Source organism: Poeciliopsis prolifica, unplaced genomic scaffold (assembly GCF_027474105.1).
Source record: "Poeciliopsis prolifica strain line A6 unplaced genomic scaffold, Auburn_PproV2 SCAFFOLD002, whole genome shotgun sequence".
Lineage (NCBI taxonomy): Eukaryota > Metazoa > Chordata > Actinopteri > Cyprinodontiformes > Poeciliidae > Poeciliopsis > Poeciliopsis prolifica.
The window spans coordinates 3810149-3834051 of record NW_026562377.1 but is presented as its reverse complement, the minus strand read 5'-3'; the positions used below and the strand labels follow the sequence as shown (position 1 = coordinate 3834051).

General features: G+C 36.5%; 1 protein-coding gene across 1 annotated transcript in view; it reads right to left on the bottom strand.

The window, feature by feature from the left end:
* The window catches only part of ap1m3 (adaptor related protein complex 1 subunit mu 3), a 31607-nt gene that overhangs the window by 1937 nt on the left and 5767 nt on the right, over positions 1-23903 (bottom strand). The window contains exons 2-11 of the mRNA XM_055058974.1: positions 22114-22270; positions 21446-21513; positions 20876-21006; positions 12610-12757; positions 11555-11681; positions 6836-6978; positions 5762-5833; positions 4645-4803; positions 3228-3353; positions 1851-1926 (exon numbers count right to left, since the gene is read on the bottom strand). Of these exons, the coding sequence (XP_054914949.1) occupies positions 1851-1926; positions 3228-3353; positions 4645-4803; positions 5762-5833; positions 6836-6978; positions 11555-11681; positions 12610-12757; positions 20876-21006; positions 21446-21513; positions 22114-22270 (1207 nt within the window). The remainder of the gene's footprint in view (positions 1-1850; positions 1927-3227; positions 3354-4644; positions 4804-5761; positions 5834-6835; positions 6979-11554; positions 11682-12609; positions 12758-20875; positions 21007-21445; positions 21514-22113; positions 22271-23903) is intronic.

The following is a 23903-nucleotide window of genomic DNA, read 5'->3' as shown; positions in this document are numbered from 1 at the left end:
AAATCCACCTATTCGAGTTGAACATCAAAACATATGAACAAGATCCACATTTGTTTCAAGAGGCAAATACATGATGGACTCTCACTTTGGAATACACAGCATCCTCCAAATCAATGGAACTCCAGAAATGTATATGTAAAAAGCCCAAAAAATCATACCACTATTTTATGCAAAATTTTGTCAGAACAAAAATTAAAAAGCTTAGAACATCTAGAAGTGTGATTATGGCTGGGCAATTATCTAAATGTATCATCCTATCATGCAATTTTGGTTAGAAACAAACAAAATAAATAAAAAGCAATAACTATTCCATTAGAGATGTCCAGCAAGTTTCATAGACTAAAGTTCTTACAAACTACTTATAGTGTTTACATTATCCTCCTCTCCTCTTAAAAATCTTAAGAAAACCATTCAAAATATTAGAAAAAAATGCATCAACATGTTTTATACCTGCCACTGCTTCATGCTACCTTACTTCTGTAAAGTATGACTAGATGTGTGTTCAGTCATTAATAAGTCAGTATCAGGGCATTGTTTAATCAGCATGAAAGTAGTGGTGAGTGAAATTAGATCCTGTCCTTCTCTCACCCGGTGCTGTCGAAGCAACAGGGAGAAAGGCGATAGCGTTCTCTGCAGTCACCGTATTTCTCATCATTCTTCTTACTTTCGTCTTTACTCATGGCCGCCCTCCTGCCCCTTCCTCTTTCTCCTTTGCCTCCTTGCTGATGTAGCAGCAGGCAGAGTGAGGGGCAGTGGCATATGCAGAGTGCCACCCTGGGAGCCCTTTGGCACTCTTTGGCATCATTCAACCTCTTCAGTTCCTGACAAAGCCAGGTAATGAATATGACAGATGCAATAAAGATGACTTTTGTCCCTGTGGATAGCAGGTTTGGCACTTAAGGATTTCTGGCAGTGAGCCAGCATGGGGATTTGGTCTCCATCTCCATATCATTTTTGTTTGTGCCCTTCATGAACCCAGTGGGGTGGTACAGAGGATTATACTGAAGAGTATTACTTTAATGTGACTCTAATCCTATCATATGAATTGCTTTGTAATATTCTCAAAAACCCAATGTGTTTAGAGGAAAGGTTTTACTACATGTGAAAGGAAGGGTGTAGTTGTGAGCAGATGTGGCAGACTTTCTGGATCTTGTTCTCAGTGCCACCCAAGAACAAGGGTGGCACCAAACAGAAGGATATCTGTTTGATTTCACTTTTGTTCAGACATAAACGTAAGTGAAGCATTTGATATTGATCACGTTTCTTGCACTTTCCTTCACAATTCCTTCACATTACATCTCTCTTTTCACCTCAGCCCCATTTTTTCCCAATCAATTAATTTAAATATTTTGAGGTCATATCTGCAATGTTATGAATTACAGATATAGACAGATGGATGGGCAAACAGACAAAAAAGTAAAGGGATAGATAAACCAATGTGTAAATGGATGGTCAAACAAATGGGCGATGGCTAGATACACCCCTTTACACCATTTTTTTTTTCCTCGTTCCCCATTTTTTTCTTGCAATATCCACGACTGAAAAATCATATTCCACACACTTCCACACTGTATAGAAACTCTATTGGTTGAAAGATCTTCCAGCCTTTATTGAGCATAAATCAAATATTCAAAAAGCAATACCTGGGGACTGAATCACTGCTCACTGCGTTTTAACTTTCGTTTTTGAACTTTTTTTAAAAAAAAAATATTTATTTTATTTGGAGAAAAATCCTTTGCTTACAAAAATTTCCACACTTTACCTTAACCAATGCATGTTTACTCATGAATCCAGGCCCAAGGGTTGTGTATGTATTTCATTGTTAGCTTTAACAGTATTTATTCTCTCACCTCCACTTTGTGTGATGTAGCGCACCCACGGCAACGCCTGGTAGCCACTCTTCTCTATGATCTTTAGGTAGCGCACCTGAATAAATATAGATATTATTTATAGATATTTCACTTATTTACACATAAGCAGACGCACAGTCTGTAAGATACTCATTTTGAAGCTTGTGATTCAGCCATTAACATCACATAATGTCTGCAGCAGCATGTTTCTTGCTGATGTGAACAAATTTGTGCATCGTTAAATCCAATAACTATCACTTTTATGATGCACTGAAGTGTTTACAGAGTGTGCACAATTATTAGGCAAGTTGATTTTATTACCGAATAAAACAGTGCTCTCAGCCAGTCTAAAATTGTTCATTAACATCAGACCTGAATATTTAAAGTCAGATTCTGGATTCCTTAGGAGAATATCTATGTATCAACAATCAATTGGTAGCTATTAATGTGCAGAATTATTATGCAGATAAATTAAAAAATATTTTATTTGTTTGTTAAAGTTCAAATAGTAAACTATACTGTTTACATTTCTGTAAAAAAATAAAATAAAATCTATAGCCTGGACAGCCATTTTTTCCCTCAGCAACAGAAACTCTAATGGAGTCTCATTTCTTGATCTGTTGACTATCAACTATTTATGTAGCAGCAACCACAGCCTCTCATGCACTCATCAAAGTGGTTGACTGTTTTCCTCCATGAATCTCCTGTTTCAGAGAAACCCACAAGTTCTTAATAGTACTGTTATTGTATTGATCCAGCCATGCCCCCATTCATTTGATCAGTCAAGAGTCACTTATAACTCTTCAATGCAAAAAAGCTTTGACAAATGCATCTTCAGATATTTTTGATATTGATGATTGGTGTAGAATAGACCATAAATTAGCCTTCTTCACCTTGGTCATATTACTAAGCATCAAACTTCTTGTATTTCTGGTAGGTTGCAGTTGTGAAATATAAGCTGTGGAGTAGAAAAACTTCACATTTTTGGCGAATAATTTGTGTCATTTCTTTTTCATAATACATTTTTCACAATTGCATTGTGAGAAATAATTTTTTTTTAAGTTTGAGAGAAATTTATTTAAACTTATAGTTTTCCTCCCCAAAATCTTGGAAGTCCAAATAGTGCAACCTCAGTTAAATCAATTTTATAGCCTATTTTACCTGCCTGATAATTATGCACATCTGATACAGGTGTTGGTCTCCTGAGGCCACACAAATAAATCCAAACATTCAAGAGATGCTCACTTTTCTAATGATTTTTTCTAGTGTTGAGTTCAAATATGAACTAACCAAAAAAAAGACCAAATAAATTAAAAAATTTTATTTCACCCATAAAGTCTTGTTCAAGATAAGAAACTTGTTCCTGAGGAGCTCTACCTGAATGCCAGAGACTGTGAAATAAGGGATCTCAAAATCAACTGTGATTGGTCTCTTTGCTTCCAACTCATCGCTCTCTACACTGGGCAGCCCGAAGTGGGCCCGCATCACATACTCCTTCCCGCCCTGCAACAGAAACAAAGACAAGGCAACACATTGCTTACTGATATTCAGATGACAGAGTCTTGTAAACTTCAGATATTTTTCACAAGGATAAAAAGCAAACTGCATTTTTGGTAAGTCAAGACAACTTCTTCAGTCATAACAAGGTGAATCATTTTATAGAACTTATGGTAAATAATGCTCCACAAGAGACACATAAAAACTGTTAATCATTCTTCAGAACATTATCTGAACACTGACTTTATCACGTTGTACTTTGGTTTGATTGCCTGGACATCAATTATTGCCAGTTCTGACTTTAAAACCTTTCAAATGAAGTACTTCTCTTTGGACGTTTAATATTCATCCCATGTAGAGAGGAAATAATGACTTCAAATCTGGCAGGAAAATTGTGCAGTCACGCAGTCCCCCAACTGTCACAGCAGGCTGATTAATAGTTAGATTGCAGATTTTTATAACCTTGCGCTTTTACCCAAAATAAAGAAAAACACAATTTAAAGATATTCCTAAATATTACTGATGAAAATAATCAATTATTCAACTGCATGTGCATTTGAATGTACATTACAACTATACATGCATATTTTGTAAGTTGATTTTTTTAGGTAAAATGGTATTTTTAGAGCAGATCTATAGAGGGTTTTGATATTTACAGACTGATTGTGCTTGCAAGTGAATGTTGCCACTGGCTTGTGATTTCAACCAGCCGCTGCTTTGTTTGTTTCCTCAACCTCCTTCATTAATTTCTTGTTAACTGAGGATGTCTGGGAGAATATGCAATTTTACAGCGTTCAAAGGTGAATAATAGCATGGAAGTTACACATGAGCTAGATAACAAAACCACATGGGTAATTCTTAACCCTTCCTGACAGGTTGAAGGTGTAATGAATTACTTAGAAGATATCACAAGTTGACAGATAAAAGGAGTCTCAACTGAATTAATGGGCATTAAGTTGTTTTTCTTAAGTTTGAGAGAAATTTATTCAAATAGGCTTTAAAGCAAAAAATACCAGTAAAATGCAGACTACCAGAAAAACAGAGAGGAAGAAGATAAAATGCATGTGAAGAGATCAGGCAATGCATCTTGTTTATCTAAACACAACAGCTTCACTTTGTCACAAGCCTAAATAGTGTGTAAATGTAATATATATAAAAACATATAAAGGAACAAGAAAAAGCAGACTTTGCACCACCTGCAGTGAACATCGTGTAAATACACTTTGATAAGAGTACATGTGTATTTACACAAAATATATATGAAATGAAGTGGCTTAAATAAGTATTTCACACTAACAGGGAAGGATTTGATGTTCCACTGCACTGCGCTCTTCTCAGGCATCCATTTGGCGCTGCCGGTGCTGGTCTTGAACTTGGGTGAGTCAGCGTCACTGGGCACCGGCACCATAATGGACACATTGTTGGCAGTGGAGCGATTTTTAAATTGACTACGAGCCTATAGAGGGTGACAGAGGACAGAGTTCAAATGTCATTCAAGAGATTTTGAATGAATTACATCCTACAGATTGTGCAGACTTTAATTCTGAGTGTATGTGGCCTTCAAGGCATCAAACAGATGATGAATGGAAATCCATTTGTCTCATACATACTACATATAGAGTGAAATAAATTAAATGAAGGGGAAGGTGTTTATTTATTTTATTTTTTTTATTAAGAAATAAATAAAATGTCCCACTTTTTGCAAATTAAAAAAAAAATGCAAAAATGTCATGAATTACTGTTTCACAGTCCAAGCCTTATAGAACCATTTCTCAATGGCAATTACAGCTACAAGCCTTTTGGAAACTTTCTCATCAAATTATTTTCTGCAAAGTATCTCCAGCTCAGACTGATGGAGAGTTTTTGCCCAGCAATTCAAGTCTCGCCACAGATTTTAACTTGGATTTGTGTCAGGACTTTGACTGGGCCGTTGTCCTGCTGCCCTGTAGTCTCAAATCGTTTTCAGCCTCTAACAAGTTTCCATTTATCTTTTCATCTTTTGGGTTGGCTTGCCATTTTGCTGTACTTATTACTTTTATTTTATTTATTAGTTTCAAGGATAACCCCTTGAGATGTATCACCTCATTTTCAAGGGGTTCCTTATACTTTTTGCATTATTTATGATTGAACATTATTCTATAAGACATTTATAGCTTGGATATTGTTATTCACACTAAACGTAACTGCTTCAAAATATTACCCCTACAACCTGTCGGGTGCTGTTGCTTACTAATATTATGGATACCAGACTAAAGGGATCTAAATAAACCCATGATCCATTGTTTAAATAAAAAGAAATATTGGAATTTTTTTTTCAATGATACATTGCTGCACTTCTTTGTATTGATCTCACAAAAATCCTGAAAAACATACATTGTGGTCAGGCACTGTTTACTTTTGTCACTTGTCCTTACCTTCACTTTGATCTCTACACGGCTGTGAGAAAACTTTTCAATAACACTTTCGATCCATATAAGAGGCTTCACCTGTCAGGAACACACCAAGAGACATAGTGAGCAAGGTCACAAGAGTGTATTACGCTGAAAACATCACATTAGTAACAGAGTGGACAAGAGAGAAAACATGCTGTGCTTGTAAAAATTGAATAAATTAAAAGCAGTAAACATTTCAGTCAGGATTATAGCACAGGAGACCTTTTAGCAAATGTCTGACAGAGCACAACAAACCCAGGTCAATACACACTGGCTTTTTATTATTGCTACGTTTCTAATTGGTCATTGCAGCTCAATATGGCTTAACTAGTTAAGTGCATCCTCAAAAACAAGTCCAAATGAAAGCTTTAGAAAAAACACCACAGGAAAATATTTGGTCTGCAGCAGGAAAAGTGGTAATTTATATATTTTTGTACGAAAGTCTCCACATTTACTTTTCATTCACACACCAGCAGTTTACAAAGATATTACATAATTAAATGTGGAAAAGGGCTCGGTCAGTGCTAGTATCACCAGCGATTCATCATTCACTTAATGATGCTCACATAGTGAAGGTGCCTATTGTGCATTTTAAACAGCAGCTAAATCAAATAAATGAAGAATACAAGGAAGCAGAGGCCATGTGCGACCAAACCTTTTCAACGATCCAATAAAAGATTTGGAAAAGAACTGAATAAATAAAAGGATCAAAAAATATGCTTGCTACATTAAGTTTGAACAGAGAAGAAGTTTCTGTTCAGAAATGAATGTGAAATCTACTAAGTAAATCCTAAAAACCAAAACAAGAAAAAAAAACGGCTTAAAAAGTGGTTAGGATTTACACACTTTCCCTTATTATTACCACTACAAATGTAAGCAGAAGTAGAGGAAGGAAAATATTTTCTGGATAAACACAGAAGCGGCTGTGATGCAGGTGTCCAAGGCTCGGTACTGAATGAGGTGAATAATTCATGTGCTCTTGGCTCTGGTAATCTGCAGGTGGTTGTTGGTACGTGCGCTCTTTATGAGGACAGATTTGTTTGTGGGTCCGCTCACCGTTGTGTTGAGGCGGTATGACATGAGCTCGCTCTCGCCATCGGGGGGGATGAAAGAGATGGTCCGGTCGTTCTCGAAGCGCGACAGACGGACACACTGATGAAACTTCACGTCTTCCAGCTCCACCGTCTTGCTCTTCTCTCCTGCCACAACACACACAAACAGAAAGATTTAACGCAGGCCTGGGGAGTGAATCAAGGTCAAGGTCATGACTAACCACCATGCACTCCATCTAACATGCACTGTAAGAGTATTATTCTTCCACATCTATTTGCCCCCCATTTCCTTCCCGACTATACAAATAGTTTGCAGCCCAAAAAATGGAGACATCTTGTCCTTGACTCATTCTGCTATCATCCCCCCACTCCCACTGAAAAATATAGCCACACCTACAAAATTAAATCAATTTCAACCTCAATTTTTAGAACTTAAAAGGTACGTTGTTAAGATTCTGCAGCACCACATTTAGATAAAACCAATACAATGAACTAAAGAGAATTTCAATTCACTGCTATATGATCATTAATTACTGCTGTTATTCATGTTTTTTGATAGTAATCTACAGTCTACAACAGGGACAACGTACACTAAAATATAACAAAATTCTAGATTTGAAATATCTCTCTCACACACACACCTGAAAGCAAAATAATTCAACAAAAACTCTCCCAATCTCAATAACATTGTTTAATATATAAAAAATAAGACAACCTTTAATTCAGTAACACAGATCAACAAGTCATTGAGCCATTAGGAATAATAAATATTCAAAAATAAAATAAAAAATTCCCTTGCTATGTTTTCTGGCATTTAGCAAATATGAATAATTTTGGTAAATCCAACAAACTAAAACAAGATAAGTTCAGACAGTGAGAAAGAAAATATGTCTGTCTTATTAGGTGTATGAAAAATATCTATTAATATGTGGATAATGTTTTCCAAATTCAGATTTTGCATCAAATGTTAGATTGCACTTTATTACAAGACCTCTGGAATAGAATAACAATCATTTTCAAGGACTTTATACAGAAATCCAGCACATTCCACTTAAAAACACCTAATTGAGGATTTCCAACATGATTTCTAGCACCTGTACATACCCTGTTAATAAATTTATGCAGGAAACAGTTGTCTATAGTTGATTAATGATATTTGCATTATCGACCCATATTATACATTTTAAAATGTTTAAAACTTTGTGGCAAAACTTTGATGAGATTCAACTAAAAAAATTCCACTAAATATTCTTCCTACAGGCAGTGGAAAAGTGTGAGTCTGTAAAATGTAAAACTCACCCTCTTGAAAGTCTGTATCTGTAGTGTGAAGCAGAAAGCCTAGCGCTCCCATCCACTGTGGTTAATAGAGGCTGCTGAGTTGTGGAAAAAGGCTGTAATGACTTTGGGTCTGTGGGCCCTTGGCTAAATCCTCCCATTGAACAGTCAGCCAAAACCTGCCTTACCTGCTCTGAATGCAACCCTGGACTAGCATTTAGGACTGTCTGAGAGAAAGCGCATGAGCATGTGTGCATATTTTCGTATGCAGCTCCCTTCTTCATTGTCCTCTTGAGTCGGTGTACGTGTAAAGGCTCATGCATCGCCTGTCTCAGCAAATGTGAGAAAATTGCCTGTTTCTCTATTGATTTCGGTTTGTGTGGGTGTTTGCACGCTTATATGTGTGTGACATTCCCTGAAGTTGGGACTGGATGAGGTCAGGTCTAACCTGACTACAGTTCCTTTAGTTAGGAAATGCAGGGAAGCCCATTGAAAATGCTTCTGTCCTTTTTTTTTAAGTAAGCAACACACATACCATACCTTCCATGCATCATCAGCACAAGAGAGAAAGGAAAGGTCATATGAAACGCTCTTCATTGCTTATCATTGCTCGTACCTTAGGGACCAGAGGACAAGACAAATGTGTGTTTTTTGTGTCAGCGGGGGATCAGCGAAGCAGCCAAGTCCCTTGTGGTCCACCTTAAGGCCACGCACACCTGTTTCCATGCTCTTAGTGCACAGCAGTAGACAGTTGGAACATAATCGGGTCTGCCTTCTACAGGAAACCTGTTTGCATTGACATTTGGTCGATCTTCCATAGATCTTCCATTTGTCTGAGCCGTGACAGTGACCGTTTTCATGACAAGAATATTAAATTTCTTCTGCAGCTCTTATTCTCATTAATTGTGAACAATTCATTTTTAAAATTATTTGAACAAGTCATTTTAAAAATGTCATCTAAGCACAGCTTTGAATTCCCATGTAGCCGTCAGTATGTTTTTCACCAACGTTGGGGTAATCTTGAGACAGCTCAATGATTTTGCCATCATGACATGTTTCTTGTGAGACACCTTTCTAATGAGATTTATAGTCAATCAATTGAGAATGAAGCAGAAGACATTAATTTGCACTAAATGGCCAAATTACTTTTTGATTACTGAGAGATTTTGTAAACCTCTTTGCACCCCTTTCTTCATTTGTTCAATAGCTTTTCCCCTTTGTCATTCCATTTTATGACAAATAACTTTTGTTAGAAAGTTGTCAAGTATTCTGCCACTCACTTTTTTTTGATAGCGAATTGGCAGGGAAGTGGTAATGAGAGAAGGGGAAAGACATACGGCAAACGTCGCCAGGCTGGGAATTGAACCTGCTACTGCGGCATCGAGGACTAAGTGGGTTAACCACTGCACCACCACAGCACCCCTGTCACTTTTTATCGAGTGAATTTAAGCGCATGGGAATACCACAGAAAATTAAAACAATAATAATAATAATAATGATAATACAGACCTTTGGGCACTTAACATAAAATATAGAAACCCTTCAGCTGTGAGTTTCACAATATCTATGACTTTTGGAACACTGTAAATACCCAAATGTCAAATTTTTGACTCATTATGCTGTTTCAGTAGTAAACCTCAAACAGGTCTTTGCTGGAAAAATGAATAAAAGAATTTGCCTTATTTATGACTTAAACAATGAACGTTGCCGCGTAAAGGAACATTATCAACTAAAAACATATTTCCTAATCCAAGTTTTGATGCAGCGTTTCTGGGCTTTGGCCAGTAGAGGGCAGCAATAAATGATTTATACAGTCACTCCCATGTCTAAGGAGTCGGAATGCAAAAAAGTACAGATAATTTAAAGAGAATATTTTGAAATGACAAACAGATATATATATACATATATAAAAAACAAAAACACATCTGAGTGCAAACGATAAGTGAGACTGATGTTTCTATTAATATTCATGGAGAGTCTGCATGGATATCTCCCAGAGTGTTTGATCATTATTCCTGATCAGCATTTCTAAGCCGATATGTATTTGCTACATTGCAACACGCAGTGGGGGGTGGAGGGAGAGGTGGGTGTTATGGACTGCAAACATTCCTCAGAGACGTCAGATAGCCACAAACCCTCACCTTTCATCTGCAGGGCTGCCGCCCGAGGTGAGGATTAACTCTGCAGCAAAGAGGCTAGACAGAGATGGAGCCTGCCCTCCTTGGTGAGAAGCAGAAGGGCGTGCTGAAGAAATGTAGGATACAGAGGGGAGGAAGAGGAGGATGTTCAGGGAATTGGGAAGGAAAGATGTAGCTGTGGGAAACAATGAAGGTAGAAATTTCTTGGCAGAGACGAAGGGGGTAGATGAGAAAGAAAAGCAACGCATGGGAGTACCACAGAAAAAGGAGGCTGGGAGTGAAGGTGGGTTCAAGGTGAGTGCGAGTTGGTTTCTGTCATTATTAACTTGCATATATTTTGTATTCCAAAGTACACCCACAAAGCAATTATGTAAGCAATTACATATTTTCCTGTCACTAACACAACCTTATGGTGTTTATTCAGTGTCAAACATCTTATGAATTTTTAAATGTCAAGAAACAATATTAAAAATTATGTGTAACTTTACAATTCTTGCTTAGTACTCCATATAAATCTTTTGTAACCAAATTATGAAAAAAATTTTAAAAAATAGTTAAACGGGATATATTTGTTTTAGTAAAAGCTGAAAAATATACTACATTCTATATGTTACGTTCAGCCTTAATATTTGATTAAAGAAAAGAGCTACAACTGGTCATGTAAATAAAGCTCAAAATGCTATGATGATGTAAGAATCGAGTGTGGTTAAAAAGTTTAAGCCTAACAGATCAGCTTGTTTCAATGACATGCAGAAGTTTTCTTTTTGGTTTGTTTTAAAGTTTTCCAAACTGAATATGATCTTCTGGGCCAAATTCTGACTGACTCCTGAATGAAGATTGAAAATATATTCTTAATGGGATTAGAAACAAAGGAGCTTCCTCACCATCCTGTCAATGTGAAAAATATAATACAAATAAATAAAATGTTCATCATCAAAGTGTCTGTGGATCATTCGAGAAATGGCTTTTGAGAAATATTTTGATCCCATTATTGCTCATGTGTGTTTTCAGTAATTTGTTCTTCATGTCTATTCTGAGTGATTTTCTTGGAGAGAAATGGTTTTCTTGCTACTGTTTGACACCTGGCTAGCATCCAGAAGTGTTGCTCACTTTACAAAAAAATCACACAATCCATCACTACAAAACTATTACAAAGTACAAAACTACTTCAACTGTCAAAGCACATGAAGTTCCTACTTTCATTTTGACTGAATATTAAAATGATGGGCCATTTTGTTTTAGGCCACTACTGTTATAAATGTTTTCAGAGACACAAAGGCCTCTGAGCACTTAACCTTAATGGTACTTACTGCCGGTGAGCTCAAACAACACTTTGTCATTGAGTCCCAGTCTCAGTTCAGGCATTCCGGAAAGGACGACTTTTAGCTTGATGCTGCCCACTATTTCACTGCGCAGGACGCTGCCATTGGCGCTCACCTACAAACAGCACAAATAAATCATTTTACATCAATAAATGTTACTTTTATCCCCACAGTATGCACATTTTATTTATTTACGGAGAACATAAATGGTGTGCAAAATTAAACATTTTGTCGAGAAGAATTAAGAAGGAAATACAATTAGTTGTAAGATCATGATAATCTATTTTTATGTTGCATGTAGTTCCTGTTCATACAGGAGGCAGTATCAGACACTTCCTGATTAGTTTCATCCCAACTAGTACAAAACTGCCATTGTTTCTGCAATACACAAAATGCGGCATTTCACTGCAGTTGAGTTTATTCAAGTTTTGGAAAGACAACATGTGTATGTATGTACATCTGATCCATTTCTTTGGTGGATGCTGAATGTCAGAAGTAAACAAAATAGCCCGACACCAGATTTTTAAAGGCAGCAGAAAAAAACTGCAGGAAAAATCGGAAATACGTAATTCAAAACCTGGTTTTATATTATTACATTTACTGTTAAGCTTTAGTTTTTAGACCTACGACTATTGTCTATTATGAAAGGCTTGTAATTTTAAAACATTTTTCTGAGTCTGAAGTTAAACAGATTCAGAAAAATTCAACATGTTTTTTGTATTTCAAGGGTCCTTTTCACCCTTCAAATACACTCAGAACAATAATAAAGACAACATTTCAATCAAAAATGGTGAATAAATGGGTGAATATTTGAAAAACAGAAGAACTAACAAGCCAGAGTTGACAGATTTCAACTTTAATGCGCTCTTATCCTTTTTTATTTTAATAAAAGTGTTCAGGAAATGCATAAAAATAACATAAAATTCTAACAAATAGCTTATTTTTACATTGTTTGGAAGCATAAAATATGTAAATAAATATTAGTGTAAAAGTAGAGACTTTTTTGCATTAAGGATTCCTATCAAAGTAAGAAATGGTCTCACCAGAAGATTCACAGACTCTATAACATCCATGAAGACTTCATTCTTCCTGTACTTGATGCCCTCTGACCGCCATGACACAGCATTGGTGACAGTGGCAGGTGGTCGAGGTGCCCCAACCTCCAGCTTATGCCCCTGCTGGGTAATGTACCTGACAGAGACAAAAAACAGAGAAAAGATATTAAAAGAGCACCTGCTGTGGCCAATGTCACTCAGTGATCCTACAGAGCCTGACACTTGAAAAGCTGTGAAAGAAAATTTATCACAGCAAAAAATAATGCTGGAAGTCCTCATTAAGGGGGATTAGGATAGTCTATCTTTTGAGAACAAAGACAAATGATTCAGTCATGAATTATTGTTATAGACTTCAATCTGCAGGAAAACTAAATTAACAAAATGCTAAGCTTAAATGGTAAGCGCTTTGTCTCGTAAGAAATGTTTTCTAGGTGATAATAAATGAGCTACTGTGAAGCAAACAAATTAAAGGAGATTTGTGTTTATTTAGTAGGAAAGATTTAATTTAATTGGAAAAGAGAGATTTACATAAATCCATTTTAATGGTACACATGTGTTTGTTTGACTATAAACTATTGCCAAAGTAAACAAGCTGAACTAAAGATGTGTCAAGAGTACTAAGGCATAAAGATATGCTTGAACACCTTGTACATGAAGACATGTACAAATTAAATCCTCAAATATGACAAACAAAAAGAAAACCTCACATTTTTAAAGGTAAGTGAATTAGCTATAACTCAGACTGGTGTCAAATGATCAGGGGATTGATACAACTCGATCTGTTGCTGCTTGCGTCACCAGAAGGTCGTGTTCAAATTTTCACCCACGCTAGCTGTCAGTTTTATTAGCACCACTATCAGCATATCTGAGTTTCTGATGTGAAACTAAAAACACAGTTAAACTGGGTTTCATGTTATTACCAGATCCATATTGCAACTTCAGAGGTAAATGTTTAACCACCACCCTTGGCCTTTAGTTCCCCATTTTGTTTTGCTTCTAACTCATTGGTTGAACCTTTGAGTTCCTGAAATATTCTAACCTGCAGTTTTCTTTTAAGCAGTAGGCTAATTGTTGTATTGTATTTTACTTTACTCCTGTTTCGGTTTCAAAAGCACAGACGAGGAAGTTCCTCAAAGCCCCAGTTGTTCTCTGTTCTACATTCACCATGAAAAGACACCATCATAAGGGCCGAGTTGAACAGGTATAGAGACATGTTTAATCAGAAAGAAATCACAGAATATTTCTGTTTTAACTCCAGGACAAAATACTTCTTTATTGTATGCCATCAACAGATCTTCCACATAGTTTTAAATACTGAAGTACTCTCAATAATGATTTAGAATTTTTAAAGTCTTCATAAAGTTTAGTATCAAGTGGAAGTGCAGGATGTTCCGTTCAAATTCTTTAACTGCAACAAAAGGTAAAAAAAATATTAATTAGAAACAATACTTCTTTAAGAAGGATCCAATAATCTATATGCAAAACAACAGCACAAGGAATTACGTCATCCCTAAGCGAGCTAATTTGTTTTAGAGGTCTTCTTTTACTCCAGAGACAAATAATGACATGTCATGAGAATAAATAAAAAAAACAGCTGCAGTTAGATAAACAACATGTGACCAGACCTGTTGTAACAGTAACACCTGCGCACCACAGTGTACTTCTTACTGGCCTCATTTCCTCTGCAGAGCAGAGTTTGTCATTTTCTATTTCTGGAATATGATGCACTGCTAGGTGAGGGTCAAACACATTAAAATGTTAGTTTTAAACTGTGAAATATATTTATAAGCCTGTGAAACTTATGATTATCCCACAGAGTGCAGTGAGAAATGTCCGAAAGTTTTCCACACAAAATGTTTCACATAGAAATATCAGACAAAGATAAATTGTGTAAATGCAGATCAAGCAGGTGTGGCATAAGGGGGGGGGGACCTACATATACAAACCAATCTGATCCTATGTGAAAAATACAGTTAACTGGTCAACTCATTCAATCCCCCCTTTTTGTTTTTTTGAGTTACTCAGAAATGGACTTAAAGGTGTGCTTCACCAAGTCTGCATAAGCTTACGGACAGGAACTAATGCAAAAGCATTCCCCTTCTTCATTTTCTGGTTTGAGAACAAAGTCAATCGTTCCATCAATTACAACAAGTTGCCAAGGTCTTAAAGCAGTAAAGCAATCCCAGACCATCATACAAACACCATTATGGCTGTGGGTATGATATTCTTTTCTGAAGGGTTTGTTTTATGGCAGGTGCAATGGGATGCCAAATTCCCAAAAAGCGTGACCCACTATTTGGTCAACAGAATATTTTCCTTTTTGTCAAAAGGCTTTTGGCAATTATCCGACAGGCCTTCATGATTGTTATTGCTAGCAGCAGTTGTTGGTTTCCAAGTCTCCTATAGATGCTATTGTTGTCCAGTCTCTTTCTTCACTGTTGAACCTAAGCACTACATTTAACCATGACAAGCGAGGCATGCGATGCTTAAGATGTTCTGGCTTCTTTCAACCTCAAAAATTAGCAATTTCAGTAATTATGCTCGGCAGGCAGTTCCTGGGGAGGTACGCCACTGCTGCATGTTTTCTCCACTTGTGGATTATGGCTGAAGTCCCAAAGCATTACTACCAGAACATTAAGGACTCAATTTGACTTCTGATGCAATTTCAATGCTGTAATTATATCAAATCAAACACACCGTGGCAGCATGCAACTCAAAAGGAAATGAGCAAGAAAGAGTAAACGCCGGAAGAAAAAAGGGTATAAATGCACCACATGGGCATTTGTGCAATAATTGATGTGAACATTGTTTTAAAATCCAACACTATATTGTCTAGTGCCCCTTTTTTATTTCTTCACATAAGTGTTGTGTCTGTAAAATAACCAGTCCCATAAGAAACACTTGTTCAGTTTTGTCTGTTATTAATGGTGTTGTCTGGTCTCAGATAAATCAATCAAAATTTGACACAAGGCCTGCACAAATGAAAGTATCACCTGTTAGTATCTCTGCAAACCCCACACTTCCTGATTACAAACTGTTTAAGCTGTTACTTTTGAGCTGTACTTTGAAACAAAAAAAAAAAACACAAAAAAAAACACACATTTGCACAATGTTACACCAGTCATGGTATTTTTTTCTTCATATAGAAATGACTGCAAAGACTTCTACATGCCATTCTTTTATGCTTCTTTCATTTCCCCTTTAATATATGTATATCATTTCTGTAGAGAGTAGATAGGCGCCTGGAAACAGAAGTTACTTTACTTGGTTGTGCACAAAATCCTGGCCAATAAAGCTGATGCTGTTTCCACTGCTGTATTTTAATTGAAATTCTTTGCAAAAATACATTAATAATAATATTTAAGTGTAAGAAAAAGCAAACATAGAAGAAATTAGATACTTAAAAGAAGGGCCTGAGTAATATATTGTCGCATTTACACTTACTGGCACTTTATACAAACAGCATGTCTTTACTGAAGCATGAGAGACCGTTCTATAAAACAAACGGTACTTCAGTTGCTCATTAGAACCATTCTGAACTGGTGCTGCTGACCTGCACTTGAACTTACATAGAGTACTTGGCTAATATTCACTAAAGGATTTGATTTGATTCAGATGTTGTGCAGCCTCACGCTTTGATCTCCTTCAAATAAACTCCATTAATTTTAAACACCAAGACAGAAAGTGATCCAAAATGGCAGCTGCAGCAGCAGTCTTCTATCCTCTCCTCTCTCTGTGATAAGCCATAAGGCACGCACTACAAAGTGAGATTAGTAGCTTAGAGAGGTATCTCCAAGTTCAACTCTGGGTTTTTAGTGTCACAAAACTTCACTTATTTCTGAGATGAATCACCATGGTAACTTTTGCTGGATACTGAATCTGCTTCAGGAGCAGATTTTTATGTGTATATTATCTACACATGTAAAGTGATCAGTTGGAGATTCCATATTAAGAAACAATTACATTTGGGCATAGTAGATATAATTTCCAAAGTTTTATTTTTTTTTCACCTTTCCTTTGTTGACTGAAATGTTTTTCTGATGACTTCTCTTGAGAATCAGATTATCATTTTTTTCTTCATATTTACCAGTTAACATCTAAATAAGGTGTTAAAGCAAATTAAATAGGGAACAAACTTGTTCTTGATTACTTCTAAATGTTTAAATTCAATAGAGCTTTACTGGTGTTTATCCCTTCACAACCTTTATTCCTTTTAGCTGATTTTAAGTCTTAAAGGAAGCACTCATCTACTTTCATTATGAATTGATCAACATTAAAAAAAATTTTATATGAATGTACTTAGAGTAAGTACGGGTGCAGTGCTGAAGAAAAGCTCTTTATGAGTTTCATTTATGTAGTTTCAGGACTGTTTATAGCTCTGTTTTGATTTCCACTAAGGTCTGAAGGAAACATCTGTTTGGCTGTGCCTTTCGTCTACACAATACTGCTCAGAACAGTGAGAGAATAACAAAACAATAAAGCTGCAGCCGGACAGGCTAAACAATGAGCAGCAGCCAGTTGAAGAGGCATGGGGAGCCAAATTCAAAAGCAAGTTTTCATGATTGTTCTTTGCCGTCTTTTAAACTGCAGATATAATAAAATTATCAGATGCAGCTGCTCTAAATTGACAAACCTTTGTAGCATGCTACCAGTGTCATGAACTATGAAGACAAATTCTGTTGATTAAGGAGGAAATACAAATGGTAAGTGAAACGCCTTGTTTTCAGTTCAAATGTGCAGTTCTGTTTAAATGCCAACAGTAAAAATGACAACAAAAAAAAAACTACAAAGTTTAGGATTGACTGACAGATTAAGGCAGCAGATTTTCCCTTGTTTTCTGTCCCAATTCCTCAGATTTCAGGGTCTTGAAATGTCTGATGATATGCAAGAAAGTCTGATAGAGATGAAAGACTTTGACATATGAGAGTTTGGGTCGATGTTGAATTGTTTTGATGTTTTTCTGTTTTGCCCAGATTCTCCTCGGAAATGCTAATGAAGGGATCTTGAAGAGCATCCGGCACTAAGCTGACAGATTAGCATAACAATAGGACAAACATGCAAACAATGCCAAGGTTTTACTATATTAGTGCAGATATTTCACCTTTCAAGGTTAAATAAGCATAAAATACAGAAATTAAACAAAATTTCTTACACGCAGTGTCTCATAAAAGCATCAATACCCCTTGACTTAGAGAACAAACAGTATCATTAAGACCAGCAAGCAAAGCAGACATGTTCGGGTCTGTCTGTGTTCCGCTTTAAGGAGAAGCTTAAAGCAGATGTTTTGAAATAACCTAAGTTTTGCCAGAAAAAAAAAATCAGCACAAATGCCCACCTTCCACAACATGGCCACTTAAACTGATTGGCCAGCACGTTTACTAACAAGACAAGATCTGGCAAATCTGCTACGTTTGCAGGTATAAGTTTTGCAAATATAAGTTTCACCATCTTTTAAGATGTCCTTTATGCAAGAATCACAATAACATTCATTTAAAGAAAGTTTTAAGATGTTCTGTTTCTATTTTGTCACAAGCCCTGCAGGAGACACAGCAAGCGTGAAGGAAGATGGCGATGAGACTAAAACTGAACATTTTGGCCTGTAGTGTGAGGTAGCAAAACTAATGCACATCAACCTGAACATGACAACTTCACTGTGAAATATGGTGATGGCATCAGAAAGCTGATCAGAGTTGATGGGATAATGGACTGAACTAAATACAAGCCAGTCCAAAAAAGAAACATCTTAAAGGACGCAAAAAAAAAAAAAAAAAACCTTGCTATTGGGCCAAAGGTTCACCTTCCAGTAGTGAAGCGGAATATGAGGCAAGACTTGAGGAGAGGGGGGTGTTAAAATGCTACTTGTCCGATCCGATTGAGTTTAAGCTTTTTTGAAAAGGAGACTGGACAAAGTTGAGACATTTCTCTTAAAACTCACTGCAGAACTAATTCCAGAAAAAGAAGTCTAGTTAAATAAATTGAATCTTTTACTAACAAAAAAATGTGAAAATAATTTCAGTATGACTACTCTAGATTCATGGGTATATTTTTATGGAATGAGCAACTTATTCTTTTTTTCCCCACCCGCACAACTTTTGCCAAGTGTGCAGTGTAATATTGTAAGCGCTCTTATTGCTGCTGGGTCATTAAAAGGTTAAAGAACTGAAGTAACTCCCAGAGACAGACACAATCAGAGTGTGTGTGTCTAATGTCTGCAGGGATGAGAGCGTGTTTGTCTCAATGGAGGGTAGGGGAGATGAGCTTTTCTGTCTGAGAGTCTTAAGTGTGTTCAGCTGACGGTGCCATTGTGTGTAAGTGCCAATTGGAGACGAGTGATTATCAGTATCATTCAGTCAACACACACACAGTACACAAGAGGCTTAACATCAAGCTACATGCTAAACTAGTTACACATAAGCAGCTAAGTTATACAATTGTACTCTTTCATAAAAATCAGAGAGGATAATGTGCAAACTGAGGCAATGTCAGAGCGTTGCTGCATGTTTCAGAACATAAGTTGGGTCTTATTCTGGAGAGAAATGCCTTTTTGAGAAGGAAGTAGACAAAAACAAAGCAACCCTTCCTAAAACCAAAAGCACAGGAAAAAAGTGTAAGCGCTTCTCACCTTCCTCACTCGTTAAGTTCTGCTTGTTATTATGACTACAGTTTAGGCCAATGGCTCTCAAAGTCCACTCATTAGGTACACTAATTCCCTCTCTGCTGCTTCCTGACATTATACCGCAAAGTAGTTATCTCAAAATCTCTTTATCCCTGATGGAAAATACAAGTGTCACTTGAACATGTGTAATTGGATCGGAAATTTGAACAAACTGCTGCAGTTACTGCTTTTGCAGGCTTAAAAAAACTAACCTTATTCAATTATGAGCCCCATGTTTAAATTAAATCAAATCATTTCCATGAAAACATTTGTTAGATATAATTGTCAAATCCTTGTTATAAAGACTGGTAGTTATGTTATTCTTCCCTTTTGTTTCCTGCTGTGAATGGCTGTTGGGTTAGTCTGAAAATTTGGTTCCAGAATGTATTGGGGAGTTATCTTATGCAAAACTGAAACACCACAATAATTTCAACACAAAATTATTTTGACACCAAACTACAAAACCACTCCAATTTCCACAAAAAAAACATATTGGTTAAGACAATTTTAATCACCAAACCACTTTGAATGCCAACTTAAACTGGGAGAAAGAAGAGCCAATTAATTTTGAAAAAATGTCAAAGCGGCAGCAAAAGCATTAGAGGTTCAACCTCAGCAGAACCCCAAAGTGCAACCCAACAAAGGTAATCACAATTCACATGCCAATCAGTTTAAAAAAGGAAACTTGTGATCACTGAACAGTTAAGTTGTGAATCTCTAGAAGCTGCAAATCTTTAAAAAGTATACATATCACTGTGATTGTGTAAAAATGCAATTGTAATAAATCATTTCAAAGTTGTTCCACTTTACATGGCACATACAATTTATGTATCAAGAAAAAGCAAAAATCAAGAAAAAAGATGAAAAATCATAATGAGCCAGGTCTGGAGGCTAATCTGTTATTTAAAAAAAAAAAAAGCACTAATCTGGATGATAGCTGTTCACATTTTTTCTCTAAAGACTTAGATAAATCTCTAAGGTTGTTGTTCACAAAATTTAGGTGAAGTCACTGATTTCATTTTTGTCAAATATAGTTGTGGACACTGCCTTGCATTTTCTAAACTTTGTCCTGATGAGATCTTTTTTGCTGACTTAGAAGCTAAGAAATCTATATCCCTCTTTATTTGCTGTTTTCTATTAGCCATCTAGGTTTGGGTAAAAACAATAAAAAATAAATCAGCCTTTGCTCCCTGCAATTTTGGCTTATGCTAAAGAATAAGCAACTGCTAGGAAAGTACTACAGTTAAATTGAATAACTGACAGCAGGTCTAAAAATAACATCTGTTTTGTTTTCAGTTGAATTGCAGAGAGGATCTGTTATATTAAAGGTGAAAATAATTAATCATAGTGACTTTTTGACATCTGCTTTATGCTCAGTAAATGTGATGCCAAGTTAGTGATCTCAAAGGTTGACGACTGAAGGCGTCAGCGGAAGCCCAGTGGACTGATTTTGTGGGGAAGCCCATCGGTGAAAGGCTTAGAATCACTCCAAACACAATCCAAAGCTGTTTGGCCTGTCATCACATTTAAAATGTCACCTCGGTTAAAAGGAACAGGTTATTCCAAGTGGAGTCACAGATTGTGCATCACTTTTCTTACTCTTGTAGGATCTTGCTCTCAGTTGTCTGGGGGAATCCAAAGTCCATCACTTCATCCATCAGTTCGTATACTGTCACAAAGTTGTCACGAATACTTTCCTCCTCCAGCTCTTTAAAATACTCCTTAAATACCTGCAAGAAGAAAAACGAGTTGGAATTTCAGCTCAGATAAAAAAAAAAAACATGGTGTGTCAGGTTGTCATGTTGTGTAGGAGCAGATTTTCCCTACAACAGGGTAGCAAATTATTCCTATTGCACAATTTACAAGAACAAGCTCCAATAATTATAAAAAGGTAAAGATAATGAGAGAGAGTAATAAAAGGGAGAACTTTTGGGAAGGGAGATGGAGATAATAAATGTAAAGACAAATATGACAACCTTAAAACAAAACATACATCCACAATGCATTGTGGGATGTATGCACAGACATGGAGGCAGAATATGGAGTTGGCTGCCAAAGGGGGAGGAGCCTCCAAGTCTCAAAAGACCACCCCCAGCCCGGCAGATGACGCAGCACTAAAGGGACTTCACTGGTGTTAAAGGAAAGTTAAAGAGCTAAAGTACGACTCACCTGAACTATTCTATAAAGAAAGGAGTACACCAGAGCAGCGTTGGCATTCTTCTTTGTCATTGCTACCACTTAGAAGAAACTGTTAAGAAAAAACACTTTTCATCCAAAACTTGCACCCAACATAATTATTATCACTTTCCTTTACAGAAGAACAGAAGTTAAAAATTGCACATGCAACATTATATAAAGTTACCAGAATGCATCTCATTCAAAAGCAATTAAGAACATAACCCAAGGTTGAAGAACAGCTAGCATGTAATTCAATGCATTGGGAATAGCAGTTACTCCCAACTGCAATATGATGCTGAATTAATAATGTTCTAGGAAGACTGACTGTATAATCTCACAGTAGAAAAGGGGAGGATATTCTGCACAGTAAATCACACATTTCTCACTCTGATTCATGATATGCAAAGGCAGTGAGACAGTGAGAAGCTCAGGAGCTGCTGGCTACACCAACCTGGAGCACAGGGCCTCTTGTGGCTCTGTTCTGGGAAGATAAAATTTACCCACATCATAAATAGAAATGACTGACAAGGAGGGGCTGATACTTTGGGGTGGGATTGTCAGTCTTCATGAGAAACTACACCCAGTTGTGAATTGAGACATCCACATTGAAGACACCTTTGATACAAAACATCACACAGAAATAAACTCTCATTGGATACAGTAAAGGTTGCTTTGTTTGATCCAGAGGAAGTGTGAGGAGCCATGGCTGACCAGCGGTGTCATCTCAGCATCTTCCTCCCTTTTCATCAATATGGGCATGAAGTGATCAATTTCATTCATGTCCATGTTTCCCATGTAGTTACGGCAAATCAAAACCTAGACAGATAACACAAGAGCAGGGAGAGGAAATATTATGCAGCAACCATTCAGTCGTTAAAGATTCATAGCTTTGGCTGAGACACTAAACCTGCACTCTAGTCTGAAGATGCTTCAGGAACCTTTGGCTGACAGTTGAAAGAAAAGATAAAAAAGAAAGAAAAAAAACTCATCCTCTTTCAGTTTCTCTCGCAACAAAATGTGCAAACAGTGTTTCATGCCTGAACATTTTCCTTGAAGCTTTAATGGACTGATGGATATCTCAGCATGAATGATGAATGGCTTCCTTAAAAGAAGAATCAGAACAGATCCCAGCAAAGTTCACAAGATGATCGGGGTCAAAATTCAAAGAAACCATGCTGTGTAAATTTCTAAGGGAAAAAGTTCAGGCATGTATCATCTCAGTATACAGAAGCTGTGTGGATGTGGGGTCTTTTCCCTCAAGATCAACAATTAAAAAAAAAGAAAACCCCAACAATGTCCACATCCCTTTAAGTTATTTACTTAATGAAAATCAAAGCAATAGATGTTGGAGCCTTTTCCATGCATGAGCTCCAACAGACAGGATTAAAAGGAAAATTTTGATATAAAAATAAGCTCAGCATGCATCAGACGTTTAAATTAAATCGTATATTAAACAAAACAATTACATCTCAATGACTAAATTTCAGCACAGCTGGATTTTCAGCAACTTTACTGGCTTAAACAAATTAAGTTTAAGATTAAGATTGATTTGTCACGCTGCAGTATGAGCACAAAAGCAACCACCCATTATTCTTATTAGTTCTTTTGCCCATATTATATTGTTTTAAAACCACAGTTGACTAGCTCAAGGCAGCAGGCAGCATGCTAGCTAAAAGGTCAGAAATCCTGACTAATTAGATGACATCACCTTGTTAAGTGTTATGGTACTTTAAGAGCAAAATGGTACAATAACATGAGGAACAAGCTTTTAAAAACAGCTACTTAGTTTAGCAGGCGCTTCCCATTTTTGTCACAATATATGTATCAAATAAAATTACCAATAAATTGTTATTATATTTAACCAGTTAGACTGTGAAAATCTTCATACAGGTCCATGTTTAAAGGAGATAAAATATATTTATAGCAAAACCATAATAATAACAAGAATGCAGATTCATGATGCCTTGTTAGAACATTAGTATCAATATAATTGTCAGTGGTACACAATCAGTACCAAATGAACTTAATTAAAATTTGGGGTCATAAATCATTTACACAGCTATCTGATTGAGGTCATACATAATTAGTAGTATGAACGACTATGTTAAAAGTCTGTCCGTTCGTTTAGCAATACATTGCCCATGATGCATCTGTTCATTTTGTAGTTCCAGTTTCACACAGCTGAGTAAGTTGTTTTCTGTGCTTCTGTGTGGCTCTTCTACAGACTATGCAAAACAACATAAACAGCAAAATCTGAGTATCAAAATTTGAACTGAGTATCAAGACCTGTTGTGTGGATGTAGCCTGAGAAAATATCTTTCCAGATTAGTGTTTCCTAACCGTGGTCCTCAGGGCACACCGAGTTGGATGTTTTAGGCGTTTCCCTGCATCAGCACACCTGATTTCAGTTGATAGTTGATTAACGGGCTTTTTCTGAACTGCAGTCTTT